The following is a 21071-nucleotide window of genomic DNA, read 5'->3' as shown; positions in this document are numbered from 1 at the left end:
AGGTAATCAATGATGATGTTGTGGCCCCAGAATGCTCAACTGTCAGTTGCCAAGCATCTGAATTGCAATCACATGACTGTGGGGATGTTGTGATGGTTGTAAGTGTAAGACTAATCATAAGTCTCTTTTTCCAGTGCTGTTGTAAATTGGAAGAGTTGCTAAACAAATGGTTGTAAATTGAGGATTAACTTTCCAAAAGACTGTCTACATACTATCCTGGCTTAGAATTTAATCCTTATCCTCCTGCTTTTTATACAAAGACTTTAAATATAGAAATATCCACTTCTTCAATGTCCATATGAAATGAGTAAATTAGGATTGCACAACATGCTTAACCCTAAATCTGGACTAACAAAGCACAATTGCTGTATACATCCTATGCTATGTCCATAGCACTATGATTTAATGTGGTAGCAGGATGCCTATAACATGCTGAGATGGGTTTCAAACAATACAGTAAGATCCCAGCCATAATATGTCCCTGGGATGGGCAGTTACTTTCTATATTAATTTAAAACCAATCTCCTCTCCCCACTCCCTCAAAGCAGACACAACCTGTTGTTTCGAGTCATATCTTCCTAGAAAATAATGTAGAAATGTAGAACATTTACCCATCCCCCCTCCTGTTTTGAACAGTTTTTACTGAACCAATCACTATAGACAACGATACTGGAAGTATAAAGAGATAGGTAACCCTTGTTTCACATTGTATTCAGGTTTGAAAAGAATTTGTATTGATTCTGCACCACTGAATAGGAAAACACAAGGGGTTATTTGTATTTATAATTCATTTTGCCTTTCTCAATCTCTACTCCCCTCTCTTACTTTCATAATGCTGGCTGCATGGTTTGTGAACAGAGTAAATTCATCTTTAAACCTCCACATTCTTTCATGAACAGACTGAGAGACTGGTTCTGATAATTCTAATTAAATAGCTGAGAGTTCCTATGACCTTAACAAAATAATCATAATCATAATCATAATCATAAGTTGGAAGGTACCTTGGAGGTCATCTAGTCCAACCCCAGAATTCAAAGCCAATTTGGTCAGACTAAAAATTCTACCTGCATGTTTCCAGTTTATACCCAACTTTCTGTAGCCATGCTTTTCTCAAATCAGTTGCAGATGACAAAGTATTCTGTCAATAATAGTGTCCTTTGAAATTGCTTTGAATTGTAGTCCTGACTACTTTAAGAATTGACTCAGAGTTGTAGGAATTGTAGCTCTGGCATATCAGGAGGACACAAGATTGTCTGGAGGAGGAGAAAACTGATGAAAAAGTCTTGGCCAATTCCTAATTTAGGGAAGCTGGTTGGGGAAAAAATATTTTCTTTTGCTCTTTTGCACAGCATTTTTGGGAACTTGATTTTATGACCTCCTTCAAACATGATCTATGGGATACATCTGCTTCCACTGACTACCTATTGATCCATCTGTGTATAATAAGAACAGGAACATAAAGAAAATTCCATCTCTCCTTCTGGCTGTGTAGCTCTATATATTATTATGACTACAGTGGAATAATCATTTAAAGTAGTGGTTTACAGCAATAATTTGGTCTAGGATTGAATAGTTTTAGGTTTAGCTTTTCCTTCTAATGGCCATATGCTATATCCTTTAATAAGCACCCTTTGATGCAGAAAAGAAAAATAAAGTAAAAACAATAAAATGAGCATTTGTAATCACTTAGTTTACATGGTCAGCTAAGAAAAGATGTTGTGGTGTGTACTGTAAACTCTGATTGTACTTTGTAGATCCAATGAGTGCGTTGTCACTGTCTCTATCTCTTGCTGCTAGGTTGTGGGATTTTCGACTTTAATAATAAGGAGCATTACCTATTGCACCACTGGTTTAGAATGATGTTACATCCTATTATTCATCAGTATTTTTTATTTTTTAATTATTAAAATATTTTGAAATCAATTGAAAAGTGCAATTTCTAAATTCACAAAATTGCATTTCTAATTTTAAATGGCAGATGCCATCATAAAAGAGGTGTCTTGTCTTATGGATTCTAGACTGGATCTCTCTTTGATAAATTTCCATCCACTACTTTTTGCCTTCAGGTGCTTTGGAGAATAGGTTGATCATGTCCTCTCTGTGGCACCTCCTCAAATATTGGAAGACGGCTATCAAAGAACCCCTAGTGCTTCTCTTTGCTATACTAGACATACCCAATTCCTGCAACTGTTCTTCTTATGTTTAGCCTCCAGTGCCCTAATCATCTTTGTTCTTCTCTGCACTCTTTCTAGTGTCTCAACATTTTTTTTGTATCATGGTGACCAAAACCAGTATTTCAAATATAGTGTTATCAAAGCAGTATAAATTGGTACTAACACTTCATGTGATTTTGATACTATCCCTTTGTTGATGCAAACTAGGAGTGTATTGGCTTTTTTGGTAGCTGCAGCATGCTGCTGGCTCATATTTAAGTGGATGTCCACTAAGACTCCTTCTTTTGGTTTTTCTTGCCTAAGTGTAAAACATTACTTTTTACATTTTGTTGGATAGAGTCCAGTTTTCAAGACTGTCAAGATCCTTCTGAGTTTTGAGCCTGTCTTCTGAAATGTTGGCTATTCCCTCCAGCTTGATTGCAGAAACTTACACTGCTCTTCTTTTTAATACTCAGTTAGAATTTGCCTGCCTGTAATTTCAACACATCATTCCATATGGGACAGCAAGTCTTGGCCTTCTTCTCCTTTACTTGTCTTTTTTTCAGAGCTGAAACTCTGAAAATAGTCCCTGAAACTAATCTGAGTTCTTTGAATCTTTTTTTTAAAAATGTGATGCCTGGAAATGCACATAGTATTTGGAATGGATTCTGGAATAAAATAAAATTATGGTTCTCTATTATATAGAAACTATACTTCTGTTAACACAGCTTTGGTCTCTATTCTGTTGACTTATATTGACCATCCGATCAACTGCAAGTCTGGAATTCTTTTTACACTTACAGTACTATTATGAAGGCACATGTTTTCTTCTTCTGCAAAAATAATCTTGTATCTGTCTCAGTTAATTTTTTTCTGATATTTTTCAGTTGGAGGCTTTCATGGAAGTGCATGACATGCTATATTGTACTCATGTATTGTCAAGGGAACAAAGAAAATAATAGTTTTGTTTTAGGGGAAATTAAACAATTGGTTCCTCCTATTCCAATTTGTTCTACCATTTAGAACCTGACTATCTCACTCATTCAGTGTGATCCCATCAGAACAACCTTGGAATAGAAGTCTAAGGCCAGAAAAATGAATGATACCATATTAAGAAAGCAACCTACAAGCTTCCCAAACCATCAGGTCCCAAACTATGGTTGCCATTAAATTATTATGTTTCATAGAATGGAAGGGGGGGAAATTACTAAATATATACAGTAGGATGATGATGCTATCTGTTCACTCTCCATATTTTCTGTTCTTATGCAACTTCTTTAGGGCATGGTTAAGAAGCTGGGGTTGTCCTTGTGATGGAGTTCCTGCCAAACTAGCAGCTTGAAAGCATACAAATGCAAGTACATAAATAGGTACCACTTCAGTATGAAAGTAATAGTGCTCTGTGACATCATGCTGGCCCCATGATTACATATCTTTGGACAGTGCTGGCTCAATGGCCTTGAAAAGGAGGTGAGCATCACCCACTATTGTTGGCAATGACTAGTGGAATAAAATCTGCAGGGACTCCTCTACCTATGGTTTCTCAATCATTTTATGCTCTGGCTGGGGGTCAACTTTGATGGTGTTTTGACACCATACTTTTTGACAACCTCATTTCCTGGCTGGACTTCCAGGCTGGTCCCAAACCTGAATAAATGAATAAATGTGTAAGATCTGTTGAGGTAAGACCTGATGGCCTACCTTGTAAAAAGCTCACCAAGATTTTTTTTTTAATGGAAAGGCTTTCAAATATATAGGAAGCATTAACCAAATGTAAGGGAGGCAATCACATTAAGTGATTAATTTAAACCAATTAATTAATTTAAACCAACTTTATACTTTGTCATGACTTCATTTCTTAAGATTGGCTCAAATATAAAATGTGTTTCCAACATGAAACAGCTGTGACGGTAAGATTATTAAATCCCAATGATTTATATTAGACTGAAGAAATTATTTGTTCCAAAATCTTAATTTCATTTGACAAAATGAAAATGAAAAGTTTTATTTGTAAATTTGTGAAGATTAATCTTAGATCTCTTTGTTCATTCCTCCTTTTATCTCTGAGTCATGCCTTTTCTCCCCTCTGTCATTATGAGGACAGTGTTACTGGCACAGTCGCATCATAAAGTCTGTAATGCACCATTAAAATGGCACTACTTTGGTCACTGGGTCACAAGTCAGAAAAACCTGCCATCTAATACTCCATGCTACATTTGAAGTGATAATGTTATTCCTCTTGAAGGCTACTCTACTATCTGGTGGCTGGAATATTTGGTGAAAATAATATGTATGGCAGTAATGTTTTCATTTCAATTATATGCAAAGAATGTATTCCAGGTTGTGACCTATTTCTATATGAAGAAAGTATCTCTTATATTAATTGACAGGTTGAAAGCCCAGAAATTAAAGACATGAGATTAAAAAAGGAAAAGAAATACAGCTATACTCATAACATTTGTTAACATTTGTTCATAACATTTGTTCATAACAAATGCATTCCTTAACATCCTATTCTTGCAAACCAAATTCATGTCCATGTTCCAATTTTATGAATGGCCCTTTGTTTCTAAATTTATCAATTCCATTCAATCCTAACTTTGTCACCTTATCCCACCTCTTAGTCTGTTGCTCATTCTTCAGATATTTTGTAATTTAATTGTCATTCATTCTCTCTACATTCCAATTCACATCAATGTACTTCTTTTGCACTATAGCTCTTGTATTCACTCCACATTCATTTAAAACAGATTCACTCGTGATTCTATCTCTTTTAAGTACTCCATTGCCACTGCATTCAACTTACCCAATTCTCATTTCCATATAACAAATTGGGTTCTTTATTCAAGAATATTCATTCCTTACAACAATTTTACCTGCATTTGCACATCTTAAAACTTCTTCATTCATTTTTCCATCTTTAGTAAGCATTTTATAAAGGTGCACAAATTAATAGTAACAGTAGTACTGGTAGTAGTTTAATTGAATGTGTAGCTACAACTGAATGTAGTACAGATAATGAAAATTATATATATATAATGAATATATATATATATTCATAGCATATCATAACAAAATATTTTAATAATCAATGTAAGAAATTTCCCAGTACAATCTAATGACTAATATGAACATTTCCTAATATTAAAGCAAATAATGATAGATTTTCCCATCTTCATAAGGGTCCTCCAAAAAGAGCCACTTGAGTTCAGACTCCAGATGTAGCAACCAAGTGGGAGAAAGCCCACAACAATGGAAAACTAATTGACCTTGATTGTGCTATTGAGTTGAACACAAAGGAGCATGAATTTTAATCAAGGTTTTCAAATAACAGAGAAGTCCTGTATACATGGCAGATCAGCACTAGCTATTTAAACTGATAATGCTCCTTATGTCTTGACAAAGGAACAAATATATGGGACAATCTAAAACTAGTTAAACTTGCTAGTCAACTTTTTCTGGTTTCTTATTAACCTAAGCCTCATAGCAAATTGAACCACAGACCTCAAAGAAGTCCAGTGTCAATGCTATCTTCATTCCAATGTCAACAGAAATGTCTTACTCTAAATGTTCCCTGATATGAAATCCTTTCCATAACAAAATTCTAAGACCATTACTAACCACGAAAATTCTCTCTTAATAATATCTCTAATGGCACGCTAGTCCCAAGGTCAATTTTTATAGCATGGCAAGCAATGCCATAGTAAAACAGCAAGAACATCACTAATGAAAACAAGTCACTGAAAAGCTAACCAATCAGATAAATATAATCATAGACCTCAAGGAAGCCTAGCCCAAACTCTATTTTCATCATTATGCCAAAATACATTTTTATTCTAAAAGTTTCTTGTCTAAATAGAGTTACTTTGGTGTAGGGTTAAGGAGTTACGTTAAACACTGTGAGTTCTAGTCCTGCCTTAGACATGAAGCCAACTGGATGAATTTGGGCCAGTCACATTTCTTAGTCATAAGCAGTAGGCAATGGCAAACCACTTCCAAAAAACTTTATCAAGAAAACTATTTCCCCATAAATCTAAGATTTTAATTGTGGAAACATACTTTAAAGCTAATCCACACATAAAACTGAATGACAGATCATTTTTCACACCATTTTTCCTGCTAAACACAACCACTTTGCCTTTTAATACATAATTTTTCAGATCTATGCTTTTCATCATACAATCTACCTAACATCTGATGCAAATTATTTATTTATTTATTTATTTATTTAATTAATTAATTAGATTTATATACCGCCCTTTCCCGAAGGACTCAGGGTGGTTTACAGGGTATTTAAAACAAGAAATACAAAAGTTAAAAACAATTAAAAAAATTACATCAATCCCTGAAAAAAAAGAAAAAACCCCAATTAAAATTAAAATTAAAATTAAAATTCTCAGCCTGGGCCAGAGAGCTCAAAGAGCCAGGACTTCAGGTCCCGGCAGAATGAACGGAGGTCGGGGGCAGTCCTGAGCTCCACAGGCAGCTGGTTCCAGAGGGCAGGTGCACCCACTGAGAAGGCCCTCCCCCTGGGTGTTATCCGCCAGCAATCTTTTACCGGCGGCACCCTGAGCAGGCCCTCCCTGTGGGAGCGCACTGGACGAAGGGAACTTGATGCTGGCAGCAGGTGTTCCCTCAGATATCCCGGACCCAAGACATTTAGGGCTTTATAGGTCATCACCAGCACCTTGAATCTCACCCGGAGGGCAACCGGGAGCCAATGCAGCTCGCGGAGTAGAGGTGTTACATGGGAGTATCGGGAAACGCCCATCACAACTCGTGCGGCCGCATTCTGCACCAGCTGAAGCCTCCGAGTGGTCCTCAAGGGCAGCCCATTGTAGAGAGCGTTGCAGTTTCAGGTTCTCAGCCAACAGCGCAGCATTTTTGCTTACAAAAATACCCAAGCAGTCACCACAAGCATTTTTATGCATGGAACTACACTTCTAAATTCTATAACTACAAATATTATTCTATTTCTTAATATTTTCAAGAGTAATGTGAAAGTTGAATTAACAATAGACTAGGAGAATGAGAATGCTATTTAACTCAATTCTTTCTGCTGAAGTAAAATTATCTCTTGAGTTAAAAAAAATTAAACTGCTTTGCCTAGACTAGTGTGAGTATTGATGTGGGTATTGACATTTTTCTTTTATAAACCTTAAACAGATAGGAAGACATGTATATGTATAGTGCAGACTAACTGGGATAATAAAGAAGAACATGATTATTGACGTTAAGTCTTTTGTCCTCATCTGTTTTTAATGTATCTTTTTTCCTATTTTTCTCTACATTTGTTCTATTTTGTCAGGTTTTTTATGTTTGCTGATATTTAATAAATAAACATTGAGTTATATTTTTGTTACCGGTATTAAGTAGTATATGTGCTTGTTCTCATATTGTTATAGGGATTGAATGTGTGTGTGTGTGTGTGTGTGTGTGTGTGTGTGTGTGTTTGTGTGTGCCAAGTTCAACTAAATTAGAAAATTTCCAGCAAGATTTCCATGCAATTACTCACAGAAAAGAGAACAATTGCAGTAGAGAAATTACTTCCATATTAACATTTGTTCATTCATTTTTTATAGAGAAGAAGTTAACTGAAAACTAAACCATACTGTCAATGCTGCTAACATCGAATGTTCTTGCTTTGACAAAAGATGAATAAGCAGCTATTTCATATTTAAAACTTGTGTGTTACTTTTAGAACTAGAATCAGTTGTTGCTGGGGGGTGGGGAGGAGGAAGAATGTCTTTCAAGGCTGTTTTGAAATAAGAGAAGATAAGAATTTGGCGGGTTGTCTAACAGAAGGGAAAACTGACCCTTCAAACTAATTGGAGAATGTGATTAATGACAGCAATGAAAAGGAGGAGAATTGTGTTTAATATATTGTGCTAAGGGGAGGGGAATTCAGATTCCAGCTTCTCCTACCAAGCTTTGCCGATATTATAGGGCTCTAATAAAAGACTTTTAAGGTAAACAATGCCTCAGAGTCATTTGAAGAGCTCATCCATTGGAAACTTGACACATACACTTTTCAGCATTTCTTCCTAATTCCAAAAACGAAATGAAGATACTTGGAAGAGGAATTTGTTAATTTAAATGTTAACAAAAAAGCTGAAAAACAACATAAAGATATTCCAAGTCCATTATAAAGTTTCTTAGGGGTTGCATGAACACCAAGGAGTAATTTCTAATTCTTTTTTTGAAAAGTTTTAGAAGCGAACAAACTTGAGCGATAGACTAAAGGACAAATACCTCCCATCTTCTGAAATGGAGAGAATGGATTATGCATATTCTCATTCTTTTTCATGCAATTGTGTAAGGCAGTTGCATCTGTGACTTACTGGAAGAACTTTTAAAATAGTCTTCAAGGACATTCATTGGGAAGAGGTGTTAATAGTACCAAGTGTATTACATACATGTAAAAAGGGGAAAATGTCTCTTGTATGACACTGCCATTTTGAGGTTGTTGCCCACCCTACCATGGATACCTGATAATCTCTGCAATTCACATTGATACAATTTATTTATTTATTTATTTATTTATTTGTTTTTATAAACCGCCCTTCTCCCGAGGGACTCGGGGCGGTGTACAGAGTAGGACAGGCAACAAAGTGAAACAGTATTGAAAAACAATAATCAAAGCAAAACAAACTGGGACCCCAATTAGAGCTGTCAGAGCTATCAGGCCAGGCCGGACTGCTGGAATAGGTAAGTCTTTAAGTCGCGCCGGAAGGTGCGGAGGTTGGGGGCCATCCGGATTTCAGTTGGTAAGCAGTTCCAGAGGGCTGGCGCACCCACTGAGAATGCCCTCCCCCTGGGCACCACCAGTCGACATTCCTTGAGCGGTGGTACCCTGAGGAGGCCCTCTCTGTGGGAGCGCACAGGGCGGTGGGGTGCTGACATTGGCAGAAGGTGCTCCCGTAGGTAGTCCGGACCCATGCCATGTAGGGCTTTGTATGTCATTGTTAGCACCTTGAACTTCACACGGAAGGCAACTGGAAGCCAGTGCAGCGCACGGAGGAGAGGTGTGATATGGGAGTATCGGGAGGCTCCCAAGAGTGTCCGTGCCGCTGCACTTTGCACCAGTTGAAGCTTCCGAGTGGATCTCAAGGGCAGCCCCATGTAGAGAGCGTTACAGTAGTCTAGGCGAGAGGTCACAAGGGCATGGGTGACTGTACGTAAGGCATCCAGGTCCAGATAAGGCCGTAGTTGGCGAACTAGTCGAACCCGGGAGAAGGCCCCCTTGGTCACAGCTCCTATGTGATCTTCCAGGGAGAGCTGCGAGTCTAGGAGGACACCCAGGTTGCGGGCCCTATCAACAGGTGGTAGTAACTTGTCCCCGATGTTAAGGGATGGGATGTTCTGAGTATCCTGGCTTGCCGGTACGTACAGCCATTCAGCCATGCAGCAATAGCATAGATATAAGATATAAGAATGTTGTGATGCTTATGACAAAATGAGAAATCAATTTTAAGGAAGCCAATTGATCAGAAAGTAGACTTTAAATAGTGTTCATAGAGTGCATTAATAAAAAAGTTAGTGATGTTGCCATCTGACAAAGTAAAAGATCTTGGAATTGTGTCAGACAGCATGAAAAAACATGGGTCCAGTGAGTGTCTGCTGTTAAAAGGCTGATTTGTTCCTTGTCATGGGTCATTAGGAAAGGAATAAAAAAGAAAACAGCCTATATTGTATCATAACACCTTCATAAAAATCAATGGTGTGTCCACACTTGGAATACTATCTATGATTTTGGTGGCTGCACATCAAAAGGAACACTGTTAACACTGGAAGAGGTGTAGAAAAGGATAAATACAGTGATGCAGTTAAGGAAATCAATTCCTTTATTGTAGTAAGCTACAACTGGAATATTTTACCTCAGAAAATTAACATATTAATGTTTGAACTGTGTATAAAGTAAAGAGCACCTGAGAGCAGAACAAGAAGCAATGGATGGAAACTAGTCAAGGAGAGAAGCAACCTAGAACTAAGGAGAAATTTCCTGACAGTTAGAACAATTAATCAGTGGAACAACCTGACTCCAGAAGTTGTGAATGCTCAACACTAGAAATTTTAAAGAAGAGATTTGAGAACCAATGGAATCTTAGTCAACATAAATGGTTAAGATTTAAGACAGACATAACAGGTTCTTCACACCAACCAAATATGGATTTTACTCTTACATGACACACTTGGATAGCTTTAAAGAAGAATAGATATTTTTACCTTGAGTAGATTATTAATGACTGCTATAACAGTGAAAATGTCTTATTTCTCTTATACCCAAATCTATGTGTCTAAGAATGCTGTCTCTAGAGGCCAACAGTGAGAAAAGTGTACAACAAGGAGCCGTGGTGATGCAGTTGTTAGAATGCAGTCTTACAGGCAAATTTGGCCCTTTACCAGGAGTTTAATCCTGACCGGTTCAAGGTTTGACTCAGCTTTCCATCCTTCTGAAGTTGGTAAAATGAGGGCCCAAATTGTTGGGGGCAATATGCTGATTCTGTAAACAGCTTAGAGAGGGCTGTAAAGCACAATGGAGTGATATATATAAGTCTAAATGCTATAGCTATTGCTATTTTAAAGTGTGGGTATTTGGAAAAAGGGGGCAGAGTATTATATGAGTTGGGGGTGTGATTAAATATTTCATCACTTGGATCACAAATGCATGCAGATTAAATAATTTGTGTTGGATGCCTCCATAATTGAGGTAAATTACATTATTTGTATCAAGTGAATATAAGCCCAGTGTTATGAATACTTGTAGGCTATCTAGAAGCACTTTGCTGACTACTGTGTGATTAGAACTCTGGAGGTGGTAGGTCTTGGACATGATGGGTATAGAGATGTATAAAAATACCATAGGGGAGGTCTTATAGATTGTCATACAGATATCAGACAAAATCTTTGTGCTGAAAAAGAGAAGAGAGTAAAAAAGAAACTCAAGATTGTTCAACCTTGATTTTCTTATGTGTAAGAGAAATTATGCTAGGCTTTCAATATTCTGCTATTATTCCCTTCAAAATAAAGCAAAGTTCCTTGTAAAGGTGATGCTTGACCTGGTCTATCCTGAAGGCTGTGAATAGGCCAGGAGGCATTATTTCTTTCTGGGCACATAGCCATATTTAGCTTTAAGAGTTGACAACATTCTAAAACGCAAGATACAGTAGGAGTCCCCAACCCCCAGTCCATGGACTGGCACTAGGCCTCAGCATGCCAGCAAACAGACTGCATAAACAAGTGAAGCCCCATCTGTGGGATGCTGGCAGCACACAAAATGACTCCCCCTCTGGTCTGCAGAAAAACTTTTCTCCAAGGAACTGGTCCCTGATGCCTAAAAGATTGGGGAGAATTCAGGTCAAACACTGAATTCTCTTTCATTTCTGTATAGATATACAAACTCCCCAGTTATGCACATTATTTATTTATTTTTATTCCATCACAATGAAAATAAGCAGTTTTGCAAGAATCTGGAAGCTATGTGTAAAATTTTAGGGATTGCATATGACCCAAGTACATTTTTTTACTAGGTGTGGCCTAATTCACTTCCATACACATATCAATATCAATTTCAGAATCTTCTATATTTATATCTATTTTCCTAGTGAATCTTGTTAAAGGGATAACATTTCCCTGTAAAGAAGGAGTCCATTTTAATTTTTCCCTTACTATGGGAAAACAGTGAGTAGGATTGTCATTGCTGCTCTTCACTCATCATGGTCTATCAAAACAAAGCCTGGGCCATCAACATATAATTTAGTAATTTTCATCATTTCCATTCATGATTCTCATGATGCAGCCTGACCAATTGCCCCCTGTGGACTGTGAATGGTGAATTGTCACCCTGACATTCTGATAGTTCTCATTCTCTTGAACCTTCTCATGGATTCAACCTGCTACTTGTTCCCCATCTGCATCATATCAGGCAGCAGTCCCCAATCTTTCCAGTTCCACAGATTGTCAGAGCAGGGATGGAGGAGATGGATGCATGTGTATGCCTGCTGCTTGCACAAATGGAGCTTTACACACTCGCCTGCTGCTTGCATGGCCCGGATCCCAACGGCTGGAGACTGGTACTGGTCCATGGACTGGGGTTTGGGGACCCCTGATACAAGAAACAGACTGAGAATAGGTTCCACTTCCACCATTTACTCTCATACTTGGAAATTATGAATTTCACTTCCAAACCAATCTTGAAATGTGGATATGGGCTTCATTCTGGCTGCTATATCAACAGAACCACCAAAAGCTTTTCCTCTGCCTGATTTTGATGAGGCTGTTATCTTGACAAGGCTATGACTTTTTCTGGCAGTAGGCTAAATAAATGCAAATCTATGTTCTTACCTGCAGGACTCTTAAAGATGGGTAGTTTAAGGAAATGCAATGTTTTTCCCCAATTATGAACACTAATATCTATACCAAAAGATGCTGCATATCTTCATATCTCCACAGGCCTTTCATACACACATTTACATTCTACATACATACATTACATACATTTTTCCCCTCAATCTCACATAGGCAAAAATAATGTTTAACAAGCCAATGTAGATCACCATAAACAGGGTGGCTTAATATTAAAAGATTCAGCAAAAAAACAGATTTACTTGCACTTCCTTTAGTTTCAAAGATGGACTCTACTATTTCTAATTTCAGGAAAATGTAAGATACATGATAGCTGTCCAGAATTGCTTTTCAGAGCTAGATGGGTGGCATATAAATTTAATAAATGGAAAATAGAGGACTTCTTGTCTGATCCACATGAAGAAGATTAAAGTGCTTACTTAAATTCTCCTCATTTTCCATGTTTGCTGCTGAAGGATTCAAATACTTCAGGGGTGAAATGAAAGTTGACAAAATGCTTCCTTTTTCTGTAAGGAGAAAACAGAACAAAACATATTTATGAAATCTTGAGGGTTTTCCCCCCCAAATCATTTCTTGGCTAAGGCAGTAAAGTTTATCTTTTATATCAATTCTGTATTCATATCCAATTAAGTCATTGAAACAACTTACCTTTATTATTAGCATTTCTTAATTTTAATAGAAAGGTAGTCAACCTGCATTTATTTTGTTCCATTCATTGCTATTTAAACATCTGAGAAGGGAAATTGGGCTTGACAATTTGCTACTCTAGGGTAAAGAAAATTCTGAAAATGGAGTATGTAGATGGAATTGTAATTGCTAATCAGTTCTAGATTAACTAGAATTAAATGTTAAGTGCAGTAGAATAAACATTTGAGTGCCCACCTTCAGAAATTCTGTACCCATGTTGCAATCTTCCAATTACATGCTTAAGTTAAATTCTTTCAGTGCCTTCATTGCCACATCTGGAATGAAACCAGTGGTGGGATTCAACTAGTTCTCACCAGTTCAGCAGAACCGGTAGCTAATTTTTTGTTGCTGAAGCCCAGAATGGACTTCCAGAAGCAGCATCCACACAGAGAACTGGTTGTTCACACATTTGAATCCCACCACTGAATGAAACTAATATTTGACCTGAATACAGTTGTGGTCCTAATTTATACAGACTCAATCTAAAAAGACCAAATCAGAGAATGATCCCCTATTGGTTATGAAGTGAAAAATTAACTAATCACATAAAAGTAATAAGCAAAGACTATCTCCATAGTCTCCCATCCAGGCATTAGGTAACATTATTAATCCTAGTGAGTGTAGGGTTTGGGGTGTGTGAGTGTGGGGAACAATACCCATACTTAATACAGTAGCATTGATATTTTCTAGTTGAGTAATGAATCATCTCAAAGCAAACAACCAAGCTTAGAGAGCACTAAGGACTCCATATTGTGTGAAGCCAGCCATGATTAAAAACTAGGAACTTGGCTTCCATATTCACACACACACACACAAAATGGCCATGACCCTTATGCTTTCATCAGGCCCTATTGTGTGCTTGGCCCCCTGAGAGGATGGGGTCCCTGTCTCCTGTCTATGCTAGCAACTGTCAGTTCTGATATCTCCCTCACCTTATATTTGTTATGAGAATTTTTAAACATTTATTTTAAAGTTGTTCATTGTCCACAGTCTTTTGTTAAATATAGACAGTGCTTGACTTAATACCACAACTGAACCCAAAATTTCCACTGCTAAGCAAACTCACATTGTTAAGTGAGATTGTTCTAATTTACAACCTTTCTTGCTGCCCTTGTTAAGTGAATCACTGCAGTTGTTAGTAACATGATAGTTAAGTAAATATGGCTTCCCCATTGACTTTGCTTATCAGAAGATTGCAAAAGATGAACACATGACCCAGAGACACTGCATCTGTCATTAATTAATGCTAGTCGCCAAGCATCCATGTTTTGATCAAGTGACCACAGGGACACTGCAAAGGTTGTAAATGTGAAAAATGGTGATAAGTCACTTTTTTAAAGTGCCATTGTAACTTTGAATGATGACTAAATGAATGATTGTAAGTCACCTGTGCATAAAAAAACAACACAGAGAGTTTTAGAGGACTATACCAGTATATCTCGGTTAATAATTGCTGTTTTTAAAGAGTAGCTGGGGAGCTAGTTTAGTGTTCTGATGCCTTTCTTTATGTTCACTTGATTTAAAGAAATCAAGAATGGGCAACATCTTACTTCCTTACTAAAGCCTTCATAAATTCTTGGAAATAAACATTCCTCTTTTTGTGTAGAAGCTAATGAGCGTAATTAATACTTGTATTTTTATATATTTTCTGATTTTTCAGCAAGGATTAGACAGAAGGCAACTGGTAGTTTGCCACATAAGCCTTAATTTTAGGGAATTACTTCCATTACCATCATACCCTAATGGATGGCTTTAAGCCATTTTGCATGTTGGCGATTTCTTAAATGGAATTTTTAAAAAAGCAATATTGGAAGAAACGGTATCTTATAAATTACAAGTGATGTGCAATTCCAAACAATCAAATGCTTATATTTGGAAGGGAGATAGGGAAATTGTTACATTACTCTGTTTTAGTAATTCTCAAGTTTCATCAGCTCTCTATAATGTGTGGAGAACAATTGGTACTTGCAAAAATGTTACTTTTTAAAAATCCATATTGAATATATAGTTACAAAATTAAATCAGCTTAGTTGAGCTATAGTATAGGTCAATCTTCTCTTTCTCTCTGATTGGGTGTACTTCAGTTCTCTGAATTCTTGGAACTGGATTGTTCCAAGATATTGAAACAATATCAAAGTGGATCAAGAGCCTGACCAAGCAGTTTCCTGCATCTGTAGCTTTCACTACATTGATCGAGCCTATTTCTGTAAATAACGTACAAAATTCGAAAATGTTAATACCCTGCTTTCCTTACAAGTCAGCCTTCTGCTCCTGACCCAAAATTTGATAAAATAAATAAAATAATACATGAATCTCATAAACACGTAAGTAGCGTCAGTGAATACTCAAACATGGCAATCAGAAGTAACCCAAACTTTCTGAGAAAATAGTGTCATATATACTCCACAAAATGCATGAATATGAAAAGGCTAACAGATTCCCCCAAGAGAAGATTCAACTTTGGCTCCACTGTAAAAATGACTTCTCAGCTTCTAAATGGGAAGCCCATCTTAAAACTTGGCAGAAATTAGGTTACATTTAGTCACAGGTGTTCAGTAAGAGCTACAATATCATCACATGCATCCTGATGCCATCATGCAGGTGTGAATTACAAGCCTCAACTTATGACTGGGTCATTTAACAACTGGTCAAAGTTACCCTCTCCAGAGCAACTTACAACTCAATTTCAAAGTTGTGATGGCTGTCTTCCCTCATCAGGGTCATGCAATTGCATTTTGGATGCTTGGCAACCAGCCTGTATTTATGACTGTTTGCAGAATCCCATAGCAATGTAACTGATTTTCAGTGGGTATTTTTTGTCAGAAATTGGCAAAACACCCATTGGATACAATGGGTTCATTTAATGACTGTGGCTTTCACTTAAGGACTGCTGCAACAAAGGTCATAAAATCAGGCGTGATCACATGGTCACCTGCAAAATGACAGTCTCATTAGGGATCTGTAGGCTAAAACATATAAGGACCAGTTGCTGGAATTCGATATGTCTAGTCTAATGAAGAGAAGGACAAGGGGTGACATGATAGCAGTCTTCCAGTATCTCAGGGGCTGCCACAAAGAAGAGGGAGTCAAGCTACTCTCCTAAGCACCTGAAGGCAGGACAAGAAGAAATGGCTGGAAATTGACCAAAGAGAGAAGCAACCTAGAATGAGGGAGAAATTTCCTGACAGTTAGAACAATTAACCATTGGAACAACCTGCCTCCAGAAGCTGTGAATGCTCCAACACTGGAGATTTTTAAGAAGAGACTGGACAGCTATTTGTCTGAAATGGTATAGGGTTTCCTACCTGATCTCCAAGGTCCCTTCCATCATCATCATCATCATCATCATCATCATCATCATCATCATCATTATTATTATTATTATTATTATTATTATTATTATTATTATTATTATTATTATTATTATTATTATATAATATAAAACTTTTATTCATAAAATATGAAACTCAGTCAACCGAACACTCAAACTGACTGGCACTAATGGTTGACACAGATTGCTGCCAGCATCCTAGGTATCAACCAGGTATCTCCTTAAAATGTAAGATGTTCCGAGTAGCACAGTTTTTTGTAGCTTTGCTGAAGTTATTGCAGGAAGCTGCAATTTCTTGATGTATTTTGCAAAGTTTTTGTACATAGTTCCCAGTGCCCCGATGACAATGGGTATCACTGTTACACGTTTCATCCATAATCGTGCAGCTTCAATGGCCAGGTTGCCATTATTATTATTGTTGTTGTTGTTATTATTACAATCATAATTCCAGGCTCAATTGTATCACTTGCCTTCACTTGCCCCCTGCCAATGTTTAATTCAATGTGGTAACGAGTAGCTGTTGTTTACTAATTAATTGACCAATTTAGTAATTTACTAACTTCTTTATTAGTATTTTTACTGATACCAACCAATTTCACTAAACAACAAAAGCACTTATTCAGCTTCCTCTAGAAATAACCACGACATATACTTTGAACACTCATGTTTCTTTTTTTTAAGCATCAAACAAAGCCTGTAAGTATAAAAATAAAAGTAGGATCAAAGCCTTTTTTAGTACTTGAGAAAAACAACAACACATTGTTGGTTGATTGCTATAACCACTAGAGTTGGATTGCTGAGAGATGCATAATTAGGTGTAATCCCCACAAAGGGTGAAGGTGTCCATAAAGAAATAATCACTCTATATTTTATCTCTGTATGTCCTGTGGCTGGGCGACAGAAAGGGAAAACACTCTTGAAACTAAATTAAATAGTTTCTAAATCTAATTTTAGTAGCCTGAGCCAGATTTCAGACTGATTTCCATTGGAATCTAATAAAGACCCACACACATACTTTGCCTCTCTCTTATTGAAAACCCATCTCATGCATTAGAATTCTTTTTCTTTAACTTATTTCATTTGGCTGTTTATTAGAAGTAATGTAACATATTGTACATGCTATAAATGGTGGCTCATTTTCAAGCTGGCTTGGAGTGGGTGATTAGGAAATGCTGAAGGACTAGTGGAATATGTTTATTGAAATGCCTATTTGCATTCATTTGTAGAAACTGTTGCTAAAATGCACTTTTCAAATAAGTAGTGGGTTGCTAAGAGCTGCAGGAATGTACATGATATAAAGCAATAATGTACCAAATCTACAAATCTCAAAATCATTTCCCCATTAAGGTCAGCAGCCACCTTCATGTAACACTCAGTTATCTATAAAATTATCCCTTCCAAGTTTTCCAACAGTCTTATAATATTCTAATAGGACTTGAGTGGAAATACAGATATTACTTTTTTCCCCATGAATGAGAATCGACCTGAGATACTCTGCTGCTAGAGGCTTAGCAATAATTTGCACTTCTCTTCATCAAGATGAATATCCCAGTCTTTTTCATGTTATTTTAATATTTCATTCAAAAAAATCTGACACCTTCTTTCTTTGACATTAAAAATACAACACTGCTGAATTAGATAACCAACAATTTGCTATCTTAAAAGATCAAGTTGTACATCTAACCTTGCTTTGCTCATTTGTTGCTGGAAAGCTTCCACTGATTTTCTTCATCAAACTTTAATTCAGTTGCAAATTCATTCAGTCCTGTAGAAGATTTGTTTTTAAAACTGACTTTGCATTGATGTGCATATAAAAAAGTGAGGACTCTACCATTTAAAACTATAAATTAGAATTTATAAAGGAGAAAGTTGAAGATCAGCTGAAGTCTAAAGTTTCTTTTTCCTTTGGCACATTCATTATAGAGAGATCTGAAGCCCTGGATGGAGGTAGGGTAATATCAAACCCCCTACAGTGAGCAAGATCAAGGAAACAAGAATGACAAAGGCATCTGTAATTCCAGTCTGAGTAAATACAGAATCTTGAAAACCGTAGGAGTAATTTTCCAGCCACAGATATGAGTTAATTAAGGTGGAGTCTCTTTGAAGCAGCTTCTCCAGATCTCTCACAAGCAGTTATAGGGAGAGAAGTGTAGCCATCTTGACAAAATATAGATGTATCACTTTGCTTTGTAGAGGTTTTGGACTTTATAAATTTATTCTAGGAAAACCCATATATATATAGCCCAGTATTCTGTTATCAACCTTGTGTAAGTTTCTTCCTGGTGTATCGTAACTCTTGATTCTCCAGGCTTTAACACTTTATTCTTGAAAAGAGTATTCAGCAAATGTTCACAGACCTCATTCAAATAAATTTCTTTAGCACAGACACGAATGAGCACAGAAGGCCTGTTGATTTTAAAACACAGAAAGCAAAGTGTCTGTCTGTCTGTCTGTCTATCATCTATCTATCTATCTATCTATCTATCTATCTATCTATCTATCTATCTATCTATCTATCTATCTATCTATCTGTCATCTATCTAACTCTGTCTGTCTGTCTGTCTGTCTTTCTGTCTGTCTGTCTGTCTCTATCTATCTATCTATCTATCTATCTATCTATCTATCTATCTATCTATCTATCTATCTATCTATCATCTATCTATCATCTATCTATTGTTTTTTTTCTAAAAAAAGGTGCCAGAACTCTCATCTTGTTAAGCTTTTATTTATATAATTTTATTTATATATTTATTTATATAATTAAAAAATCATTCAATTCTTAACATAAATTTAATTGTTTGTATTTAAGGCAAATGTTCATAGTAAATTCCAAAGTTTTGTCCAATTCTTGTCCGGCAAGTCTTTGAGATTTGAGCCAAGTTTAATTCATAATCGCCTTTAGTTTTTTCATCTGTTTTTGGCTTAGATGAAGTAATGCATCTTTCAGGCATTCACCAAATAAATTAGAATTTGTGGTGAGCATCTCCTTAAATACAAACAGCTCATAAGCCAGACCTACCTATATTAGCAACCACATTATTGATGACTTGTATATACCATTTTAAAGATGTGATCACATTGGTTCAAGTGAATGAGATGCTCCTATAACCCAAAATGCATGCTGTTAATTCATCCCTGCCAAAATAGTTATTTTCATCAGACTTAGTTCATGATGAACTTAGAACGCTAAATTCTGTTTTATCAAATTTATCATGAAGACAGCATAGTAGACTGCCATAGGGGTGAAAGATTGTGGGATAGCTCCCCCATGTTTATATACTGCAGGTGGGTATAGTAAAGATGGAATTTTTTTTGTCTACTTGGAAAATGCTGTCTTGCACTTTAATAGAGGAGACAACTTTTGCATATATAGTATGACATATATTGAGTTCCATTTGGAAGGACTAGCAGTGGGAGATAATAGATGTCTAATACAAGTGCATATGCTGCCTTCAACATATATGTGTTTAATTGATGAAGTCATGTTACTGACAAGATAATGAATTGCAAAGAAACTGTTATTAATACACAAGTTAAACATTTTGTTTCTATTTCTTTACAACTGCTGATAAAAAAACAGCCTGGCTATGTTCAAATTACTCACACAAGAGAACAGGCTTAGGTGAGGGGGAAAGTGTTACAATTCAATCTATTTATGAATATGAATGAATATGTCCATAATTGCCCAGTGTATTTTAACAATGATATAGAACTGTGCAATGAGGAGCTTACAATTTACATTTCTTATTCTTGGGGAATTAATGACAGAAAGAAAATGGATTGAAAAAAGTAGATGCAAAAATAGCATTAGATAAATATGAGAAAACATAGTTGCATATCCTTAAGTAATTTATGAAAAAAATCCTTAAGATTACCACTTCAGATAGATGTACAAAATCTGCAAGAATCCAGATAACCACTAAAATAGTAGCCATGAGACACAGTTTCTGGCTAAGGGAGGTGACCCCCAGCCCCTCGAGGCCACACGGGACGATGTGGTCAAACCAGGTTAAGTCAGTGCAGCAGTTCAGGGGCAATCCGTGTGAGGTGATGTGTCTCCCGCAATGCACACCGATGTTGCAGAGCTTGCAGTCACTGAGCCAGATACCAGTGCAGGGTAGTGGGAGGGTGAGGGTGGTGGGCAGGCCAAGGCGGTGGCAGATGTCATGGGCCAGGCGCTCCAGGGCGGCCATGTAGGCGCGCAGGGCAAGGAGGTGGCAGCACAGGTCCAGCACTGGGTAGGCCACCAGCTGGCCCAGCCCGTGGAAGGTCAGCAACCTGCAGCACCCCACGTGTGCCACCTCTGTGCCCAGAGTCTGCAGCCACCCTGCCAGCACCTCCTCCACCCCACTGCCCACCCCGCACAGCCCTGCCATGTAGAGCAGCCCCCGCGGCTCCCACAGCACTGTGGTGTTGCCGGTCCCATCTCCTTCAGGTATATTCAGGACTACTGTTAAAAAGAGGTGAAGAGGGAAATCGTGTCCGCCAGGCCTCACCTCCCCATTGGGCCAAGGGTCTTGCAGAAGGCAGGGTGG

General features: G+C 37.2%; 1 protein-coding gene across 1 annotated transcript in view; it reads right to left on the bottom strand.

Annotated features, from left to right (window-relative positions):
• LOC308679042 (double-stranded RNA-specific editase B2-like) overlaps positions 1-21071 on the bottom strand; it is a gene marked incomplete at both ends in the record, with an annotated part of 428971 nt that overhangs the window by 77633 nt on the left and 330267 nt on the right. The window contains one exon of the mRNA XM_081346277.1: positions 12938-13024. Within this exon, the coding sequence (XP_081202403.1) occupies positions 12938-13024 (87 nt within the window). The remainder of the gene's footprint in view (positions 1-12937; positions 13025-21071) is intronic.

Source organism: Vipera berus (genome assembly GCF_964194415.1).
Source record: "Vipera berus genome assembly, chromosome: Z".
NCBI classification, from domain to species: domain Eukaryota; kingdom Metazoa; phylum Chordata; class Lepidosauria; order Squamata; family Viperidae; genus Vipera; species Vipera berus.
This window is presented reverse-complemented; position numbering and strand designations above follow the sequence as displayed.